The 21014-nt window shown below is 39.1% G+C and overlaps 4 protein-coding genes across 17 annotated transcripts in view; 2 read left to right on the top strand and 2 right to left on the bottom strand.

Annotated features, from left to right (window-relative positions):
• Nucleotides 1-7: 7 nt before the first annotated feature.
• LOC115044438 (uncharacterized) lies at nt 8-3786 on the bottom strand. 2 transcript variants are annotated; one of them, XR_003840824.1, is made up of 6 exons: nt 3587-3786; nt 2666-3010; nt 1652-1677; nt 1220-1567; nt 325-625; nt 8-68 (listed from the first exon to the last, which is right to left on the bottom strand). XR_003840824.1 is itself a non-coding variant. In XM_029503427.1 (6 exons), the coding sequence occupies exons 2-5, from the start codon at nt 2916-2918 to the stop codon at nt 342-344; spliced, it is 945 nt and encodes a 314-aa protein (XP_029359287.1). In that variant the 5' UTR covers nt 2919-3010; nt 3587-3779; the 3' UTR covers nt 8-68; nt 325-341. The 2 variants fall into 2 exon arrangements, 1 of the variants encoding a protein (XP_029359287.1); XM_029503427.1 differs by having other exon boundaries at nt 325-659; nt 3587-3779.
• A 1135-nt stretch (nt 3787-4921) lies between these two features.
• Nucleotides 4922-8478, top strand: LOC115044439 (apoptosis-associated speck-like protein containing a CARD). 8 transcript variants are annotated; one of them, XM_029503434.1, is made up of 5 exons: nt 4922-5232; nt 5621-5665; nt 6408-6452; nt 7258-7350; nt 7496-7634. In XM_029503434.1, the coding sequence occupies exons 1-4, from the start codon at nt 4980-4982 to the stop codon at nt 7308-7310; spliced, it is 396 nt and encodes a 131-aa protein (XP_029359294.1). In that variant the 5' UTR covers nt 4922-4979; the 3' UTR covers nt 7311-7350; nt 7496-7634. The 8 variants fall into 8 exon arrangements, with proteins under 8 accessions (XP_029359294.1, XP_029359292.1, XP_029359295.1 ...); XM_029503432.1 differs by having other exon boundaries at nt 6408-6464; XM_029503435.1 differs by having other exon boundaries at nt 7499-7630.
• Nucleotides 8479-9182: 704 nt separating this feature from the next.
• Nucleotides 9183-14756, top strand: LOC115044676 (apoptosis-associated speck-like protein containing a CARD). Its single transcript, XM_029503828.1, has 6 exons — nt 9183-9526; nt 10127-10150; nt 10580-10756; nt 12469-12522; nt 13030-13074; nt 14331-14756. The coding sequence occupies exons 1-6, from the start codon at nt 9274-9276 to the stop codon at nt 14588-14590; spliced, it is 813 nt and encodes a 270-aa protein (XP_029359688.1). The 5' UTR covers nt 9183-9273; the 3' UTR covers nt 14591-14756.
• The window catches only part of LOC115044524 (uncharacterized), a 14919-nt gene continuing 7143 nt past the window's right edge, over nt 13239-21014 (bottom strand). For 4 of the 6 annotated variants that reach the window (XM_029503594.1, XM_029503596.1, XM_029503593.1 and 1 more), the window contains 13 exons: nt 20626-20908; nt 20262-20290; nt 19389-19674; nt 19159-19202; nt 18998-19071; nt 18682-18896; nt 18339-18589; nt 18115-18243; nt 17702-17834; nt 17432-17461; nt 17123-17161; nt 16781-16846; nt 13241-16249 (listed from right to left, as the gene is read on the bottom strand). In XM_029503594.1, the coding sequence (XP_029359454.1) occupies nt 15990-16249; nt 16781-16846; nt 17123-17161; nt 17432-17461; nt 17702-17834; nt 18115-18243; nt 18339-18589; nt 18682-18896; nt 18998-19071; nt 19159-19202; nt 19389-19674; nt 20262-20290; nt 20626-20908 (1839 nt within the window). In that variant the 3' untranslated portion in view covers nt 13241-15989. Of the gene's footprint in view, nt 16250-16780; nt 16847-17122; nt 17162-17431; nt 17462-17701; nt 17835-18114; nt 18244-18338; nt 18590-18681; nt 18897-18997; nt 19072-19158; nt 19203-19388; nt 19675-20261; nt 20291-20625; nt 20909-21014 lie in introns of all 6 variants that reach the window. The other 2 variants (XM_029503599.1, XM_029503598.1) reach the window with 2 other exon arrangements.

Here is a 21014-nt window from a genome sequence, read left to right as displayed (position 1 = left end):
CCCCAGGCCGGGAACTGACCCTTACTGTGGGGTGACAGCACTAAGCACTGTGCCGCCGTGCTGCCCTCCTGCAGGGGATACACAAAATAAAATAAAAAAAAAACACAATGGATGACAAATGAATGGAGCAGTTTTAAAGGCAGTATTTTGTAGTCTGCATTACTGTAATTATTACTTTCTGAACACATTCAGTGTGTTGAGCTTAGTTCCTTAGGCAGTCTGCAGTAAATATTTATGATTAATCATGCAACGATGTCTTCCAACTACAGCACACCATGTAAACAAATCATAGTAATTAAGACAGTACAACTGAAGTGAATGTACCTGAAGTCACTGACAGATTACTTCCTGGTTCTCCTTCTGGCTGCCTGTCGTCGTTTGTCCCGCTGCAAAATGTATTTGATTGCATCCTCCATTTTGGACCCTGGATTGCAGGTCATCCTCTGATTCCGGAGGAAACTGACATAGCTCATTTCAGATGGATCCTTTGACTCATACAAAGCCTTCAGGGTCTTCGCTTGGTATTTTCCAAAACCAACAAGGGCCTTTCCTGCTTGGCCTCTCTGGAGGGATTGCTGTTTGGCTTCCTCATTGTCACGATGAAATCTCACTTCTTTCCCCACCTCTGTGTAAGCCATCATATATTGACTCAATGCATCCTCCAAACAGAAGAGAGTTTGTGTGACTTCTTAAGGTGTAATTCAATTTAAGGGTATTATTTGAGACAACCGACGAGTTAAAATGCTCATTTCTTTTCCTGCAGCAGTTTTAGAGCTGGGATCAAGAGGACCTCACAGGTCTTATTCCCTTGGAAATGTAAATCAGTAAGCAAATAGAGGCTAAAAAACTTTAAATAAATGGAATAAACCAAAAGACATCAAGATGTCACCTCCATACTGTAATGAGTTATGTTTAAGCCCATGAAGATCAGCGTGAATAAAACTAAAATAAATTTGAATTAATTAAATAAATATAAAACACGAAAGCTCTGAAATTTAGTCTATTACTTAACTTGGTACTTAAACTCATGTATTTATTTATTGATATATTTCTTAGTCTTGTAATTAGGTTTATCCATTTTTATGTGTGTAACATAATTTTTTTACTTATATTTTAAGCCTTTTTTTCCTTCTTTTGTCAACACTTGCTTGACAAAAACTTTGTGAATTCAAATGTTTGTGTTGATTTAAAAACTTCATCTCATTGTTCTGTGCAGTACCTTGTTGGCCATCATTGAGTCCTGATTCATTCCTTGCCTTGATCCTCTTTGGTCACCGGCTATTATGTTTACTGCGTATCTTGGATCATTCTCCAGCAGCCATTTGAAGGTTTTTCCTCTGTACATTCCAAACTGAATCAGGTACCTGCTCAGAACGAGCCTGTTATTTGAAGAGTCCCCTCCCTCAGAGAGAACGAGAGCCTTTGCTTCAGCCTCCACCTCCACAGGCTTCTTCATGTCAGCTACAGTAGCTGAAGGCTTTTTAACAGCTGCAATGCTCCGAGCCTCCTGCGAGGGCTTCCAGTCCAATTCCCCATTTGAGGTCTTACGGAAGGTAGGGTCGCCTTTCTAAACAAGAGAAAAAGTAAAATAAATGCACACAAACAAAAATAAAACCCTGCTAAGAGAATTGTTTTATTAAGTTCAACTTACGTCCATGCAGAGACTGGTTTTAACTTCTGTAGAGAAAGAAGAGAAGATGATTAAAGGTCTGCAATAGGAAAGTTTCTGGAGAGTTTAATTTAATACAACTATAGCATGATATTATAGTCAGGGTAAACACTAAATGAGTTTGCCTTAAAAAGGTCTTGGCATTACACATTATACAGATTATGTGGTCAGACAAGTTAAATAAGCATTATATCAGGACAGGCCATGGTATACATGTATTATATCACAGATCTGGAAGATCGTTGCTTCACTGCGAAGCAGTGTGAAATGCATAATGACTATGCACCATGACTCAGGCCTACTTTTTTAAATGTATTTAAAAAGCATGTTGATGAAATATGAAAAATATTTCGTATGTGTTTTCGATTAAAAACACATTCACACCAGAATTTTTAATGTATGTTTATTTCATCACAGCACGGGGGCCAAATCACAGTAGTTATGAGATATGTGGTTTTTTTAAGGGTTTATGGTTCAGTTAAAAAATAATGACTCAATGTGGGCAAGTATGGATTAGTAGGTTTATCTGGGAATAATCACAATGATCACTATTGAGTAATATTTGGTTCGCAGCCCTGAAATGAGAGTTTTCTTTTCATTGTGGCCATTTGTCCAAAAAAAAAAAAAAAAAAAAAAAAAAGGACAAAAATGCTTTCAAAAATGATCAAAATTCAAGAAGGGCCACAAATGCACCAGGTCACTTATGCTTACTCGGGCAGTCAAAGGATTCATTTTCCAGGACATTAGCGCCATTTAGAAGGTTTATTTTCAGCTTTCAACAGCAAACAAACATGTTCAAAATCCATGATGCCACTCTGCTTTGTTCTGCTAGTAAAAAAACATTTCCGCATCCCGGTGCCAAACTTATCTGGAACACCTGGATACTTATGACGCAACTAGTGTTGCGTCATAAGTATCCAGCAAAATAAAAATAAAACAACATAAACAAAAATAACAATAAACTACTCAAACTGATAAAATAGCTCCCACACTCACCCAGTGTCTTTGCAGACTGGTTGCAGTTTATTTTCCTCAGTAGTTCCAGAGTCACATCACGGGCTCCTGCTTCTGTGAAAACGGAAACCAGCAGGTCTGTGAGCTCCAAGGTGGATTTTTTCTCCACATCTCTGCGTCTGACCCGTATTTCTCCCCTCCGGTCCAGCAGGGCGAAACAGAACCGTTCGTATTCGTCCTGATTGAGACCCCCCAGCTCGTCCGCTATCGCCATCGGGATTGTAGTGTGAGCCATTTTGTTGGATCTAGTTCTCTTTCTTTGGATTCATGGCCGAAAGCACATTCCTGGTTCCTTCAGCTGGATGTCTTTTGGCGCTTTGCTGCCACCTACCGAAACAAAACGCAGATCTCAAAACCAACTAGGATCATTTGGCAAATCAACTATTTATCAATCCGATTTTACACGTAACTCCAACCTGAATTTTATTGTGTATAATAGTTTGGAGAGATTGGAGTTGCCACTCAAGCTGGTGTGTGAATCAAAACAACATATTTAAAAAGCAGCATAAAGTGAGAGATGTCACGGAGCGATAATAAATAAAGGCAGCAGAGAGAAAGAGAAAGAATATGTCTTGCAAAGAAGCCGCTTTGCTCCTCAGGCAGTGAGAGGTGGTGTCTTTGTGAGTGGTTATATGATGGATCCCTGGGTGGGTTGTTGTCTGCCTCCTTCACATTCTTTGTGGGTCTTTTCAGGTCGTCCTGACATTACATTCTAGAGGAGGACCAGGATTTCCCCAGTCATCCGTGGGTTTTAATTAGAGGGTGTCTAAATGCATCTCTCATCATCGACACTATCAGCACAGTGCTTGATGTAGAAGAGAACCGTCTGTGTGCTCCCAATCACTGCACTCAAATAACTCCCAAACAGTGAGTTGGAAGTCCTGCAGCTGGGAAACAGCTTACCTGGGCCGAGGTGTGATGGTCTTCGTGTTTGGCTTGAATCTTCCTCTGAGAGACTTGTAAGCTGGAATCAGGAGCAGAGAGCGGTGGTTGACTGCGATGAGGGAGAGGTGCAGCTTTGAAGGCGTGCTTCTTGATGGAGTAACCACGGTCCGTGGTGTTGTTTCTCATTGTTGCACGGTTCACATGCTGGGAATAACAGTCTTCAGGCAGGTCTGGTTGAAGCCCCCCGCTTCGGTGTGCACAGCCTCCGGAGGTAGCCTCCGCGATGCGATGCGATGCTAACATTAGCACCAGGGGGGCTGGAAACGGCTGTAAGGAACGTCTCAGGTCGTACAGGGATACCAGGTCCGGTGAAGATGAAGCCAGGTTTCGGTTTCAACCATGACAACTCACCATCCTCAGAAAAAGGCGCGTTGTTGTGTTGTTGGACTCGCTGTTTCCTTCGGAAACAAAACAGAGAGCATCAGTAGCAACGACCGTTGCTATGCCAACAGACTCCTCGATGCTAACAGACGCGCTAACGTTAGCTTGCTGCTCCCGACTAACATTTTCTGGCTCGGTAGTATTTGACTGGGGAGCTGTGTCATCATCCGACCTCTTCACGTTTTCATCCTCTTTATACCACCCAACGTGACTATTGTGTTTTTATTCCGCTGTTGTTGTTTTTATCTCGCATTGTTGTGACGGCTAAGCGCTAATGTAACGTTACACTTCGACGAGAACACGCGAGTGAGCGCCACCTAGTCCCGCGAGAAAACAGAGGCGAGATTCACTTACTGCACCCTGGGTAATGTAGTTTAAGTGTCCAGTGCGCGCAAGATGTTCAAATGTTGTCAGCTATTTAACAAACAGTTTGGGGTTTTTTGTTTGTTTTTTGTTTTTTGTTTGTTTTTTATTCAGCGATAAGAAAATCAAACATTGATCCGTTTTGCGGAACTAGCCCTGAATGACTCTACAAGCCATTACAGGCTGATCCGTTTCTAAAAATGTAGGCCCAGCTCCAGACCAGATGAGGTGGTACCAGATCTGTCCAATTGAAGGCCAGATCATCAATCATTCGGACTCTTAACCGATTGACTTTTTCTATTTTAGGACAGTTAAACTATCTACTTGTAGTGACAAATGTGAAAAAAAAATATATGCTACGCAAGTAAATACAAAATATTATTTTCTTAAACCATTTTTTGTGAATTGTACTTGACGTTCATCACTCAAAGTTAAATAAAAATGTGTCTGTTTCTTATGGAGCTTTTGACATTTACGAGCAGCATTGAACGCATCCTGTTTTGTTTTGTTTTTTTTTTTTTTTTTTTTTACGCCTTTCTTCACTGACTTCCTCAGTGCGAAAAACGCGGGATCAGTAACCAGCCGACGGATCACATCTGGGTAAGAAATGGCTCCAAAAACCACCAAGGCGGCCATAAAGGACTCACTGGCCAACCTGAGCCAGGACAAATTTGCAGAGTTCGTTGAGCAGCTTCTGGACCGCAGAACGCCTCCGAAGGTCCGACGCTCTGAAGTGGAGGGGAAAAGCCGCTTAGCTGTCACAAACCTCCTGGTGTCGACTTTTACTGAGAGCAAAGCTCCTCAGGTGGTCCAGGAGATTCTGAGGGACATCGGCTGCAGCGACGAGGCTGACGAGCTCGGTGAGTGGTGTCATGATAAAAGTGAAGTTTATCTTATTATTATTATCATGACGATATATAACATAATCTACAGCAATGGCTCTGAACTTGTGTTATGCTCTGTAGTCCATATAGGACATTAAAATGTTGGTAGGCAACTAGTGTGAACTTGCAAGAAAACATATGGGTGGAGTTTGGCGGATGCTGGAATTTGGAAAAAAAAAGAAGAAGAAAAAAAAAAAAAGCTTCCTGCCATTACTGACTGTGGTTTGCTGACTTTACTCGTCTTTTACTCGTCCAACTGTCTTTACATGTTACCTTAAACTTTTTGAATTATTATTTCAGAGTTAGTGTTGTCTCATATTTTATCTCCATCATATATTCATGTATGTGTCGTCCTATTTTGCAGCTGCAGAGACAGGCGGAACGACATCACAGCCTGGTTCCTGTAACAGTGAGTCCCCTCACAAACACACACACACACACACACATTAGAGTGTGTCTGTTAACAACTGCAGTTGACCAAGTACACATTTAGCTTATCCATGTCCAGAGTGAACCTTGGACTCATGTGGCCACATACACAGACACATACAATACATGAGGAGAGCACGATACGGTTCAAGAAATACATCAAATGTAGGAACAGAGCATAATGAATGTAAAACAAAAAAATGTCAAGAACTTGAGAACTTAAAAAGCACTGCACAGATTTCACTTTAATCATTAAGGTTGCTAAAGAGTCAAAAATGTGGTTGATAATTGTAGACCAGCACCAGTTCTAACTGTTTTTGTATTATATTTTTACAAAAACTGTGGGGACCTTGCATATACAGGTTTGTTTTGTTTTTTTGAAAACATTTCTAGATCTATGCACTTGTCAAATAACTGTCATACTGACTGGTTTTTCATTAATGTCTTTCACAATTTGTTCAGAAAAAAACCTTAAAAAGTCTTAAATTTAACTTGGCTGAACCTTCAGAAGCCATAAAACCTGAAGTGTGAAACACTGAAATTAAAAATAAAACAAGGTGGCGATTTGGATTTTAAACTCTGTTTGGAATTTAAGTACAATCAACCTTCTATTTTCTCCCAAGACCATGAAATAAAACTCTTTGTTTGTTGTGCATGTGGAAAAACACAAGTGCACACAATTCAATTCAGTTTTCCTTTAATGTTCCTTTATCTTGTTTCAGATGCAGGACCCTCATCTGGTGCAGCTGCTGGGAATCAACCAGCAGGTAAAAGTCCTGGTAGTATGAAGTCTTCTCAGTAAACGAGTTCTTCTCTGCTCAGGTCACTGTGTCTAAAAACCCAGAATCTAATGAAGAAGCCCAGTTCACGGAGTGGTTGGATATTCAGAAAACGGCTAGCTTAGCAGAGAGTAATAAATGAAACACTGCAGCACACTGTTGTAGAGAAGTCCAAGGTCACATTCTCAACCTCTGAACTCTTGTAGAGCTGCTGGTCAGCTGAGGGAATCAGGGAGATAAAGTACTGAAAATATTTTAGGTGATGAGTAAAAAAGGATATTAGATTGTTTTTTGTGGGCATCATCTATAACAAGTGCCCAAAATCAGTTTTAGCCCCAAACACAGCAGCATAACGTTCAGATTCTGCCGACTGCTGCTCTGAACTGGCATTGTGCTGATTTCGATTTTCTGTCGGTAACAGACTGACTCTTAAGATGGACGTCAATTACAACATTATGCATCTACTATTTGTATCTTCAGACACATGCACAAAAAAAAAGAACCCTTAAGGAGTTAATATTCCTGAAATGGCTGCTGTATGAGTCATGTTTGTGTTAAATTTTACTTGGCCTGGAACTCTTATGTGAATAAAAACTCTCCCATCTATGTGACACACGTACACGCCTGATCAAAATCTTAAGATTAGCGCAGACTTTGAGCTTTTTAAGGCTATGGTCTTACACTTTTGATCAGCTGACGAAGAGTCTGTTTGAGTTTAAATGCAGTTTTCGATAAATTCCCCACTTTCTTATGTTTGTCTCTTGCTTCTGTTTCTTCTTTTTGCATTTTGAAGCTCTTCTTACAACCAGGGCACCATCCAACAGTCCAAATTGCCGATTGTTGTAATTTTTACACCGATTTTAAGATTTTGATAAGGAATGTACAAGTGAGTCCTTTTTTTCTGAACATCCGAGACATGGATTGTCTGCATGTGTTATTAATATATGATTAGTTTCGATAGTCTTTGTACATAGAAAAGCTGATTTTGTAACAAAAGAAATGTGAAAAGTGGTTTTTGTCTCCTCTTTCAGCAGAAGAGCACTTTGTGGACAAACATGAACTGGAGCTGATCAACAGAGTGAGCAACGTTAATCCGATTTTGGATGGGCTCCTCAAACAACAAGTAATTGACAGGGAAAAATATATGGCAATCAGGAAAATGATAACGTCCTGTGACCAGATAAGGGCGGTCTATGTTTCGCTGCAAAGTGGCGTCAAGTGCAAAGACATCTTCTATGAACTTGTGAAAAAACATGAGAAGTTCCTGTTTGAGGAGCTTGAAAAACTTTAACATGTTGTCAGGCTGTGCAATTTGGGGAAAATATATAATTGTGATTTTCTGACTAATTCTGCGATTTGATTGGCGGTTAACTCCTCTGATGTGGCCCCCAGTTATTCCTCCATCAAACGTACTCTGTTGTCACCTGCCCTCCTAACTTGTACACACAGCTGACTGGGCCCACTTCTGATCGGGGAGCACAGAGGAGTACTTACCGCTTCGCTTTGTACGTCTGTCTTAAAAGGAAAAAAAGCCATGCCTTTGCTCTGGGTCCAACTTGCTGCATATAGTCTTTTCTAAATTCCAGTCTTTTGCGTTTTCTTCTGAGTGCTTAAAATGTAATTAACCACACAGCCTTATGAAGCCATTTTTATATACAAACTTTGGTGAAACTCTCGTATTAATGATGTGTCTCTGTGGGGGATTCCAATTTGATGCTCGTAAACAATCCGGCCTATTTTAGCAATTACATTTATATGTTTTTTTTAGTTTTTCTTACCCATTTTGATCAATTATAATATATATTTAATATATAATATAATATAATATAATAATTTCATAGCTTTGTTTTTAACAAAACTTGTGACATGACATCCTGTCAGGTTTTAAAAAGAAATTCATGCAGAAAATGTTTCACATGATCATGTAGAAAGAAATTGACGATGTCCCCATAAAAACCTTTTACTTTTTCTATGAAATTGCTCTTTACAATAAATATATCCATGAAAGATAAAATCTTGACTTCTCGTTGTGGTTCTTACATGTTGATTAAATGGAGTCAAACATTGGATATAAAGCATGCATAATGATGTAATGTAGTTTAGAAATGATACACCGCTCCCATCAGGGATTGAAAATTGTGCACATTGATCTAAAAAGTAACTAATTTGTGTCTCACCTTTCACTCGGATACGTCTACACAGGTACATTAAAGCTGCGGTGGGTGTTTCCAGGGAGGAAATCTTTAGGTTTCTCTCTGGCACTTTGTCACCCACATGACAGAAAGGAGGTTTTACATCTTGTATGTTTGATGGGTTAGCTCTGGTGAAACCTCCAAGTGTGTGCTTATCAAACCTGCGATGAAACACTTCCTGGTTGAAGTCCAGTTGAACTGTACAAACGGACGGTTGGTTGAGGGTTTGCAACATTTTGTATGAAATCAAACTATAAATGAAATGTTGTACAATCCTATACAGGGTACCTCTGTTTAGAGCTACATATAGCAGGTTGTTAAACCATAAACAAGTCAGAGACTTTGTTTAGATGTGCTGTTTGAAAAAAAAAACAACAAACTTTTGTACTTAATGAAAGAAATAACTTTGTGGTTATTTACTGAAGTTATTTCGTTTATTCATTAGGTGAAGTAAATCAGCAAGTATAGAAAAAAAAAAAAAAGCATCTGTGCTGTTGGAATTTCCGACAGCACCTGAAGGCACAGCCTCTTTCCTGCCTTAACTAACTTCAGTAGATTCTTCACAGCGACTTCTGCCTGGAAAAGACGGAGGAGGACGGATCACATCTGGGTAAGAAATGGCTCCAAAAACCACCAAGGCGGCCATAAAGGACTCACTGGCCAACCTGAGCCAGGACAAATTTGCAGAGTTCGTTGAGCAGCTTCTGGACCGCAGAGAGCCTCCGAAGGTCCGACGCTCTGAAGTGGAGGGGAAAAGCCGCTTAGCTGTCACAAACCTCCTGGTGTCGACTTTTACTGAGAGCAAAGCTCCTCAGGTGGTCCAGGAGATTCTGAGGGACATCGGCTGCAGCGACGAGGCTGACGAGCTCGGTAAACCGAAAGGGCCGATACTCAAAGTGGAAAGTTTATCTTTCTGCTCCAGCAGATAGAAACCGACAGAGCCACTTCTCCGGATCTGTTTCCTTCTTCATCTGTTGCACAGGGCCGTCAGTTAGCTGGGGAGATATTACTGTGAGATAACGATAACATATATATTTATGTTGGTGAAAAACCTAAAAAGTTCCGTGCAGATGTGCGCTTCATTCTTTTGGCTCATTTCTTTATTATCACACTGTCAGCTGTCAGCCAATAACGCTGATGATACTATAATAATGTACAGCCTGCTGTTTATTAATTTATGTTGAATCCAGGGCTGTTGTACTTCATGTACTGACATGTCTGCAACCTACAGGTCGAGTTTTGCCGGTCAAACATACACCTGTGACAACAATAGTTTCTGTTTAATGGGAGTGTGGAAATGCTTTTGTCTTCACTTGTCACGTCGCTGGGTTTCGATTTCAATGCTGCTTTGGTTGGAAGTATTGTTTCTGAGTTGCTGTGCTAAGTGTGTAACTCATGTTTTATTTCTGTGATGGATTATTTTGTTACAGTCTAATAATCTTCCTTTTTTTTTGTTTGTTTTTTTTGCAGCTCAAGAGACAGGTGGAAATCTTTGTAAGTCCTTTCCCTGTTAAATAAATATACAAATAAATAATTAGACGGTATAGTTCATATGTTACAGTCACCTGCAGTTGCCTAAATTTATTTCTTTTCAAAGTGAACTTTGGACCGTTCCTTTAGAGCTGTTACACATTTTTATAGTACTACAGCATGAATGACTTTCATGACTTTGCAGGTCATGGTTAATCTTTAACCAAACTATATGTCCAAATCGTATTCTTGCTGTGTGTATAGCTAAACAGAAGAACATTGTTTAACTTGTTTTTGTTCATTTGTTTTAACAGAAGATCTCAGATAAGCAGCACCTGTTGGAAATCCAATGGCGGGAGCTGTGCGTGCAGGTAGTGTGAAGAAATGAGCCAAATTGACTCGAACTTGATGTTAAGATCTAATTACTCATTTTTTCCCCCTCTTGTTTCTCAGATGAACACTTTGTGGACAAATATCAACTGGAACTGATCAGCAGAGTGTCCAATGTTGCACCAATTTTGGATGAGCTCTTGGCCAGAGGGATAATTGGTGAAGAAAAATATGGAGCAATCCGTCAGATCCCCACTTGTAGTGAAAAGATGAGGGAGATCTATAATTGTCTGAGAGCGGGTGAAAGATGCAAAAACATCTTCTATGAAATCCTTAAAGATCATGAGAAGTACCTAATGGAGGACCTCCTCCAAAATAATTAAATGTTATAATAAATACATTTTTTTCCCATTTGTGTGTGTGTGTTCTATGATTTTCCAGCCTTCTCGTCACCGTGCAGCTGTTTATGAAGCAGTTTCCATTCTTCTGAGGCCTGTGCTCCAAACAAGGCAATAAATGAATAGGAACTTCTCCACGCCGACTTTATTCTTACCCCAAATTTAAGGACCCAGATTGTTTAAAGCTGCATTTTATTCTGGTACCAGCTGAACATAAAGTGCTCTTCATGAAAAATGGCTGAGAAACTCAGAATCAGGCGGAAGGTGCTGCTAAAACAGACGGTCTGAGGAGTCCAAGCTTTAATAAACACATCAGCTTCTCTAAACAGAGTTTTGCTGCTTTTCTCCTTTATGTGTGGAAATTAAATGTCATGGTGTTCTAGAGTCACTTTGGCCTAAAGATGTAATAAAAAATTCTTTAAATTCTTCAAACTGTCATTGAGCTCCTCCAAAAGATAACCATCTTTATCTGTATCTGGTTCTCATCAGCAGATGTTTCTTCAGTGACTCAGTGCTCCTCCGTCATGCTCCCTCAGCTCCGTTTGATATGAGAACTCATGTTTTCAGCCCTAAATGTATGTCCAAGCCTGAAGAACAATCCTTTCGAGCTTGTACAGCTTGTAAGGCTTTAGTTTCTATTAAAGCACTTGATGGATAAAAAAAGAAAAGTAATTCTTAACATTTCAACAATTTAGTAGAGTACTGTGTGATTGCATAACAAGGGGAATTTTTCCGACAGACTTGAAGGCACCATACCTCCAACCCCCCCCACCACCCCTCCCATTTCCTTCCTTCAACCACTTCGGACGTTTCTGAGACACCGAAGGTGAGATTAAAAAATAAAAAAAAAAACTACGTAAACTATAAAAAAACGTCCCTAAACATCACACCGGTGAGTCTGAGGAGGCAGGTGTCAAAGGTCAGGGATGGATTAGTGAAGTAACCGTGTGAAAAGGCCAGTGTGCCGATGGGATGTTTTTTTTTTTTTTTTTTCTCTTTACTGGGGATGAAAAGAAAAGGCAAAGGGGAGTTCATCAAATGCTGAGGAATTTGAAAAAGTCAATCAGGTTGTATGAGTTGATAATATGTACTTGTTCCTTGTTCCTACTCGCTTTATAGTATGTTGTCTTAATAGGAATGTTATAAATTGTGGCTGCAAATATGCAAATATTGTATGAAGAGGGAGACAAAGCCAACGAATCATACTGGTACCTCTGTAACACAGCTCCTGTCAGGTAGTATAATCTCTGGGCATTAGTGGTGTAACTCCTGTGGGTTTGTGTTGGTCTTCAGGCTTTGTCACAGGAATTAGAGTTTAATGCTACAAGCTTAAAGCTACAAAAATCACATTAGAGGAAAGCTACAACTTGTGTGGTTGTGGGTCGAGTTTGTGTTTTGTAGAGATTTGGGCCATTTAGCTTTTCATCCACACGGATTGGTACTTTTGACTGTTAAAATATTATTCAATTGACTGTCTTTGACTGTCTTCCTGTTTTTTGTTTTTGGTGAGTTGTTTTCTCTTTTTTTTTTCTCCTTTTGCATTAGTTAAGTGTTATTCTTTTTTTAAACATCACAATGGTACCGTATTAAACATTTTCCTTTCATTTGTTTCAGCTGCAGGTCCTCCATTCGGACTAACTGGTGGAAATACAATGGCTGATAGCACAGGTAGCGTGACGTCCCCCCTCAGTAAATGCCTTCTGCTCAGTGTTTAAAAACCCAGAATCGAACTAACAAACAAAAAACAAAAGCCCACGTTTGATCTTCAGAGCAGCGTTAACATAGATTCAGACAAAAGTTTGACACAATGGTTTGATATTTTGGGTAAATTTCCCTTTTCGGATCTGTTAAAAAAATCCCAAATCACCCACCAGAACCTGTGACATGAGACAGCGTGATAGCAATTTTCTCATTTCTTAAAATGTCATCATAAAAACAATACAGAGAACTTTACAGTTCCCGCATAAACACCAAGCAATGTTTCTGACTCTTAAATACTAATCCTCGCCTTGCAGTGTTCGAGGCCAACTAAGTATCTCATATTCCGGCTCCATCACATATCTAAATTGCAATTTCCCAGTCTGGGATAAATAAAGTATCTATCTATCTATCTATCTATCTATCTATCTATCTAATCACTTCATCAAACTCTGCTTGTCTTCCTATTTCTTGCAGATATGGAGATATCTACAGAACTATCAAAGTCTTGCTCCAAAGAGGGTGAGCCTAATTTCATATTTCATTTATCCGTCTCCAATGTGAGCCTTTCACCGTATTCTTGGAGCCATCCCAGTGAAATTTGTCAGGGCATGGGGAGGGATTGATGACAGTGATGCCATTCAGTATTTACATTCCCTAGACATGGCACAAGAAGGCTTCTTTTTATTTATTCCACACATTTTAAATGCATGAAGATGTGCATGAAATCAGTTCACAGTCCACTCAAATCAACATTATTACACATCCACAAACATACAATACCACCATTCATGTCCAGTTTTGACAATTTTACATAGATGTAATCAAAATGTATTTAAATTCTCTAACTTCATCCTTCCTTCCTTCATCCAGTCCAGTAATACAGAGAGGTGTACTTACAAATCAGAAACAGTTGCTATATATGTATAGACAACATAATAATACATAATAATAATAATACATCTTTAAAATGTCTCAAACGTTTCTTGTTTCAGTTGTAGTAAAAACGAAACTGTTGTTAAGGACACAATGAATACATAAATAATCTTAAGTGTCTACCAGATTTAGCATTTAGCAAAAACAGGAAACGTGCTTGTTATATAACGTCCAGAGCCCTCCGGAGCGCAGCTCCTCCTCCTCACCTCAGCAGGACGGCCAACGGGAGCTGAGCCCCCTCTGCTTCGGTGTTTATAGAGATCATGGACATAGCTGCCATTATACGACTTTTTAAAATCATTCGTTTTTAACACGCACACACTTTTATCATGTCACAAATCAGTACATCACTCTGTTCACTCAGCGCTGTGTCAGTCCACGTGGACGTTTGCTCCACCGGACAACATGTCTCTCATGAACAGGAGCTGAATGAACCGGATCATAAAAGTGACAAATATTTTCCTTTGTCCTCCTGCTGAGGGCTTTGGGTGAATTCCCAGTTTCATAGACTGTGACTTTACAGTCAGTTGTACTTACATTCAATCTAACTTGTTCTGAATGTAAACATGAAAGAGTAGATACTGCTCACTAAATAATTATCACTCCACCACCTCTCCTGACATCTCGGTGCACGAGAGTGAGTCAGGGACAGGTGCAGAAATAAATAAGTAGGCCATAAATTGATAAATTATGTGTTAAACCGCTGACTACTGAGCCAACTTATACAAACAGTTAAACTGATGTATTGGATTGTGATGAATTTTAGCCAACACTTAAAAAGAAATTTGGTCAGTTGGGCTTTACTTCATGTTCAAATCCAGATTTTTCTTCTCTTCCCGCAGACGAACACTTTGTCGACAAATATCAAATTGAGCTGATCAACAGAGTGTCCAATGTTGATGAGATTTTGGATGAGCTCTTACAGAAAAAAGTCATCATCAGACAAAAATACGCCTTCATCAGGTCACAGAAAACTTCCTACGACAAGATGAGGGAGCTCTTTCCGTGCCTGGAAGCTGGGGAAGATTGCAAAGACATCTTCTACGAAATCCTTACAAGACTTGAGAAATATCTAATTTCAGATCTTCAGAAAAAGAAATGAATCTCGCTGTGAAGTTCATTTTTAGAGCAAACATGAATTGTCTACTGGAACCAGATATTTTTGGAAATTAACAATTGGGAATTTTTAAATGTGTGCTTAAAATTGGAGAAATGTGTGCCTTTCCTGAGCAGTGAGGCTCATTTCATTAAATCATTTTTAACAATGACTGCGTTGTATTATTTCTTTAACTCTCCTTTGATTTTGCTCATCGGGCTGCGACGGGACAAGCTGCCGCTTGAAAGGCAGCCATGTAGAGAGAGAGCCATCTGTACCTAGTCACAATTGACCACACCAATGTCATTGTTATTTTGGCATTTTATTTCAAGATATATTGTTATTTTGTCCTCCATCCACCCAAAGATACATTTCAGTTAATCAGAATATTATCAAAAAGCAATTTATTTCTGAAATTACATTCAAAAGCTGAATCTTATACATTATATAGACTCTTTACACACAGACTGACATATTTGTGTTTAATTCTTTAAATTTTGACTATTAAAATATTACAGCTAATGAAAATTCTAAATTCAGTATCTTTGAATACTGTGAAAAAGTTCAATATTGGAGATTGACCAGCAGTAAGATTTTAAAATCGACCCTTTGACTGAAACGTGAAGAAGTTCAGAGCAAATGCTCCTGATGTTCAACAGTTTCTCAGGTCAGGTTTGTCAGGTGACCCACCAAATCACAACCACTTTAAAAAAATGTGCTTCATTTGTGCTCCACACTGCTCCACACACACTGCTTCATGAATTATACCCATTTATGTCTACATAATTACGTATCAACAGTTGTTTAGTATTACAGCTTCATAAATATCATCTGAGGATTTAAAGTATTTGAGTTTGTGACTGATACATTCAAAACTCCGGCTCAGATATTGTGTTGAGTTGAGTGAACAGTGACTGTAAATGGACCACATCATACCGAAGCTTAAAGTCCAAAAGTTTGAGAAAAGTCCTACAGTACCACACTTAGTGTGCAGAAAACTGAGAACCACTGAGCTATATATAAAAAATACATACATATTGAGCTTCTGTATCAAAAATATACGTAACAGAGTTTTCTCATGGAACCACAATCCCTCATATCCAAAGTACTTAAAAACATAAAAAATGCACAACAAACATTACACATACAGTATCAGTAAAAAAGGGAATATTATGCAGTTTTTGTTTTTCAGTGTGATAATTTCCCTGGTGATTTAGCACCCATTCACCATCAGAGAGGGTTTTCACAGACACTGTCACTTCATAATGCGGCGTATTTAATGAGGTATTTCTATTTATCATTTCATTAGACAAATTCAATTTCCTGATTGCTGTGCGTCTTTCACGGCCAATGACTTGTTGGACCCAGAGCAAAGGCATGGCTTTTTTTCCTTTTCCTTTTCCTGTTAAAGTTTTTCAAGCTTCTCAAACAGGAACTTCTCATGTTTTTTTACGAGTTCATAGAAGATGTCTTTGCACTTGATGCTACTTTGCAGCGAATCATAGACCGCCCTTATCTGGTCACAGGACGTTGTCATTTTCCTGATTGCCATATATTTTTCCCTGTCAATTACTTGTTGTTTGTGGAGCCCATCCAAAATCTTATCAACGTTGCTCACTCTGTTGATCAGCTCCAGTTCATGTTTGTCCACGAAGTGCTCTTCTGCTGAAAGAGGAGACAAAAACCAACCAAGATTTGTTACAGAATTCAGTTATATTTGAAATGTTCTTAAATATGCATCATACAGTATGTTAAAAATAGCTTCAATTCATGTCATTTATATTTTCTGACTTGAGATTGTGTAACGGACATCTCAAGAGGTCATTTGTATACATCATTTTTATTGTCATGTGGGGCCCGGGTCCACGACTGGCACCAGCATTAACCACAAACATGACTCATATTGTGTTTTACAGGATTTGTGAATAATCAAATATTCATTTTGTCAGCTGAAGACACAAATTCCAAACAGTATAGCTTGCATATTGCCCAAAAGAGCTAGATCAGCATCACCATGAATTCAGAGGTGCTGATAGAGATCTAACTTGGTTTATTCCTGAGGTTTTTTTGTGTTCTGAATCTCCAACCATGAAGCAATTGGGCTTTCCACCATTTCCTGCATTTCTACACACAGCGACAACTACCGCAAGACCACATGCAGAGTAGAAGACATTCCCTGAGCAGACTTTATACTACCTGTGCTTTCAGCTTCTGCTGCTGGACTCATCCCAGTTGCTCCAGAGAAGGGTGCTGCAGTTAAATCTAATTTGGACAAATTGAAAATGTTTTTTAATAGAATTGTCTCTGAGTAGTTTTGAATTTGTCCTCAGCTTCTCTTGTCTGGCTTTAAAACTGTTCATTACTGGTCCTTGTTATTATTTAGTTTCAGAGAATTCTCTACCGCTAAGGTTGACATTGTTGTATATCTTTTTACTATATCTCCTTCTTGTTTGTACTGCTGCACACACCACTACACAAAAACACACACACAGCCTTTAACTGTGACATTAACTTGAAGCTCATTATTATTTTACACACCCATTCCTGCAGCAGCATGGCATTCTTCAGTTGATGATTCTGCAGAGAGAACCCATGAAATGATAATTGTGTATTTATTCTTAATGCCAGACTCTTTTCATTAGTGACAACAGTTACATCCCAGGCTAACCAAAGTACAAAAACACTACGCCACCTAACAGGACCAGTATATGCAGAAGGCAACTTTATTTAAATTAGTTTAAAAAGAATGATGGTAGATAAACACAGAACAAACAAAAAAGAAAATGTGAAAGTATGTTAAATCCAAAGTACAAATCTGTTCAATGGTCATAATTTGCAGTGTCTTACCTTCTAAATAACTGGAGCTTTGATAGTCATCTGAAACAGAAAGCAGAAAGAAAACAAAACAATTTATGTATTACTGAAGCAGCACTTCACTGTACTTCATTCATAAAAAAGTTCAATAGCACAGCATTACGTCGATCAGCGTGGACAAGATGTGCTCTCACTTTTATGATAAAAAAAAAAAAAAGGTTTTTATCATGACAAGTAAATGCTATGAGATAGGATTATCCGTTTCATATAGCAGAGGTAACACTGTTAAAAACAATTCACGACCTTTTCCAATGTCACAGCTCCACACTTCGTCCTTTGTGGCAGCGTTTAAGAGTCTAAGGCAGACGTTTCCTTTTGGATCCTCAATCAACACTCGATAGAAATTTGGGTCCGACTCATATCTGAGGGTTAATTCCTGTGTTTGAAAAGAAACAAACACACACAGAGAGCTTGTTCACATTTGTGTAAATGTTTGGTGAACTGATCATGTTATTGTGATTATTGTTACATTATCTCAACAATTACATTCAGATTTCAGCATTAATTTACAGTATAATTCACTTTCCCTCTGACAGACCCGTCTAACGGGATCACAGAACACAGATACATACAAATACCTCACATATTAATATTGTAAATTGCACACACACACATATTACAGACACAATCCATAGTGATATCCTCAAAATTTGTACCTTAGGTCTGATTTTTGCGGTTTTGTTGTCAGCAGTGAGGACGAAATCCTGCTTCATTTTCAGAGACTTGTTTGGATGTGAGGCTCTGATATAACAAAACCTGTCAGAGGTTTCTACGTCATGCACTGTCTGCAAAAGAAAATTCAGTATGAGCACCAACCAAAATATTTTTAAATTATGATCTCAGTTGGGGGAAAAAGTGAAAATTATAGAAATTCACCAACCTGTTTCAGACCCTCATCTTTTGGGATCAGGTAGATGTGCAGCTTCAGCGATGACATGAGTTTACAGTATATTAACATGTAACATCTTGTTTTCAGAGCTAAGAAGCTTTTGATCATGGGTGCTTTTAGAGAAAAAACTGCTTCAGGTAACTTGATATGTGATGGTGTCACCTCCGACACCTTTTCCACAACATCTCCACAGTCATCTATGTGTAGGACTGCGAACTTGTCTAATAATGTTGGGTCGTCATCTGCACATGATACAAGCACGTCATTAATGAAGTGAAAAAGACGTCATCAGTTTCTGTCCTCATGCTTTGGGAAATGTAAAAAGTCCACTTACCTATGCAGATCCAATGTGGCAGATACACCTCATCCAACGTCCCAGCATTGACTGTGACGTTCATCAGAGGACCTGCAGGTATGTATTGTAGGCTCGCTATTCTCTCCATGTGCCCCCCCCAAGAGCAAAACTGGAACTGGAAGCTGACCTTCTCCGTACAGACCCAGCGTAAGGCAGAGACGCTGCATTCAAAGCTTCCTGCCTCAGACTGGAGACTAAACCGAACAGAATGAGTGAGTCTGTATGTCCGTACGCAACAGTGAAATAAATATAAATGTTATTTTTGTCCCCCTTTGAATTTAGGACGTTATTGTACCAGTAAGTTGGAGGCTTATCTGCATCTGATCTGGTCACTTCAGGTTCAAGCTTAATCCATTTACTGGATTCCTGCTGTTCAGGAAAATCAGCAAAATGCTCATTTAAACAAACACACCAATGAACGATAAATAAACTGTAGAAATCAATGTATGGGATTACCAGAGTGCCTCCACATCCTTCAAGCTCTGAGCTCCTTGATGCTCCTGATGAAAACAGAGAGAAAGATGCAGTCACATTATGTTCATTATTACTGGTCTGTATGTAGACTGCAGTAAAAATGGAATCACATATGTACAATGTGCATGTAAAATATACAAAAATCATTTATCAAGCCCTGAATTATCACATTTTTGATATTGAAACAGTATTTTGTGTTTTTTTTTTTTTACCTTTGTATTCTATTGTGAGGTCTGACAGCCCCTGTTCCAGGTCATCACTGTCTATGTTCCTTACAACATCAATGGCCACCTTCACAGATTGTTCACCAAACATCTGCACCATCCACTCCACGATGGCAACTCTGTCCACCATCTGCATTTCGAGTTTTGGGATTTCTGGTCGGCTTCTCGTTTTTTCAATGGTCTGCAATGCCGACTTGAATTTGTTGAGCTCTCTGTAAGTTAAATCTTCCAGTGTTTCCAGAAGTTTCTCCTTAATAGGTGCCATTGTTGGATCCTGGTGCATTAAAAACAGTAATACATTATGTCATATTTCTACTTTAGCTGTGAAAGCTTAATTTTGTACCATCAATGTAATCTGGGACGTGAGAATTGCCACAAATAATATTTAAAATGTAGTTATTCACAACTATGAGGGTTATTATTCAGGATAAGACAATTCCCATTTTTTTTAAACGCTTTCTTTCTGTTGTTATGAAGTGAAAATGGGATGTGTCTTGTTTTCATTCTATTTTCTTTTCTTTTCCCTGACAGATTTGCTAAAATTTCTGTCAGATAGAATGAGCGACAAAAACAATGACAGCGAATCATGTGCACCAAATGTTGGCACTGTAAGTAAGTCCTACTTTGAAAATAGAAGGCGCGACCAGATCAGACAAGAGCCAACGTCGATCCTGCTGAATCAATGATTGACTTGGTCTTATAAGGCAATATGCTCTGCAAAAAAAGGCCCTGTGCTGTAGTTTCACCCCAAATTTAGCAACTATGTGAGTCTATATTTGTAATTTGCAGCGGCTGTGATGGGGATAACTAGCTGAATGAAAGCTGTGCTGTGTAAAGTGTGTTTGATGAGACATTACTCACTTTCTGTAGTAGCAAAGTCATCTCTTGTGCTGAAAATAAAGGAAAAAAGTTTTCAAAGTTACATCTCCAGCTTTAGGCAGATTTAATTTCCTCTGATTAAATATGATAAAAAGAACAAACATCTGCTTAGTGCTGAATCACAAAACTTAAAAAATTTAAAACCAAGAGGCTGAAAATAATCCAATTCAAAACCTCAGTAGCAAGGACTGGCACAAGTACAGTCTGTGGCTGGGGTTTGAACCCAGGGACCTCTGAGCTATGCTCCCGGGCTGACACCAAGATCAACAAATGATGACAGAAGCATTTATTAGACATTTTCAAGCCTCGCAATGCAATGTGACAATTCTTGTCTTCTTTGTCTTACTGTGAATTGAGGTGGTGTCCAATAACGTCTGGCACAAATCAGTCATGTTCATGTCCTTGAACACCTCTGTGAACACCTCTACTGACGACTGGCCGAACCGCGACACCAGCTCTTCCACCATATCTGCCTGTTCTCCCCTCATCAGTTGGCTGAACAGCGTTTGTGGGAGACTCTTCTGGAAGTACGTGAACCGCAGCAACCACAGGAACTGGATGACGCTCCTGTAATTCCAGCTATTAAGTGTTTCCAGAAGAAACTTTTTCACAGACTCCTTCTTGGCTACCTGAAAGTTTTGAGGCATACTTTTAGCAAATCTGTAATTTCTTAGTTGCAATCATTTAAAAACATTTTTTCTTCATTGCCCCGGATGGCTGAAAACGGGGATACAC

This window comes from Echeneis naucrates, chromosome 6, assembly GCF_900963305.1.
Source record: "Echeneis naucrates chromosome 6, fEcheNa1.1, whole genome shotgun sequence".
Lineage (NCBI taxonomy): Eukaryota > Metazoa > Chordata > Actinopteri > Carangiformes > Echeneidae > Echeneis > Echeneis naucrates.
This window is presented reverse-complemented; position numbering and strand designations above follow the sequence as displayed.

Bases quoted from the DNA above. Each gene is read 5' to 3' on its own strand.
- LOC115044438 (XM_029503427.1), bottom strand. From the start codon at position 2,918: ATGGCTCACACTACAATCCCGATGGCGATAGCGGACGAGCTGGGGGGT. The intron at 1,568-1,651 runs GTAAGTTGAACT...TCTCTTGTTTAG, and splicing joins AAACCAGTCTCTGCATGGAC to AAAGGCGACCCTACCTTCCG. The intron at 660-1,219 runs GTACTGCACAGA...TTCTGTTTGGAG, and splicing joins ACTCAATGATGGCCAACAAG to GATGCATTGAGTCAATATAT.
- LOC115044439 (XM_029503428.1), top strand. From the start codon at position 4,980: ATGGCTCCAAAAACCACCAAGGCGGCCATAAAGGACTCACTGGCCAAC. The intron at 5,233-5,620 runs GTGAGTGGTGTC...CCTATTTTGCAG, and splicing joins CGACGAGGCTGACGAGCTCG to CTGCAGAGACAGGCGGAACG. The intron at 5,666-6,407 runs GTGAGTCCCCTC...ATCTTGTTTCAG, and splicing joins ACAGCCTGGTTCCTGTAACA to ATGCAGGACCCTCATCTGGT.
- LOC115044676 (XM_029503828.1), top strand. From the start codon at position 9,274: ATGGCTCCAAAAACCACCAAGGCGGCCATAAAGGACTCACTGGCCAAC. The intron at 12,523-13,029 runs GTAGCGTGACGT...TATTTCTTGCAG, and splicing joins TACAATGGCTGATAGCACAG to ATATGGAGATATCTACAGAA. The intron at 13,075-14,330 runs GTGAGCCTAATT...CTCTTCCCGCAG, and splicing joins AAAGTCTTGCTCCAAAGAGG to ACGAACACTTTGTCGACAAA.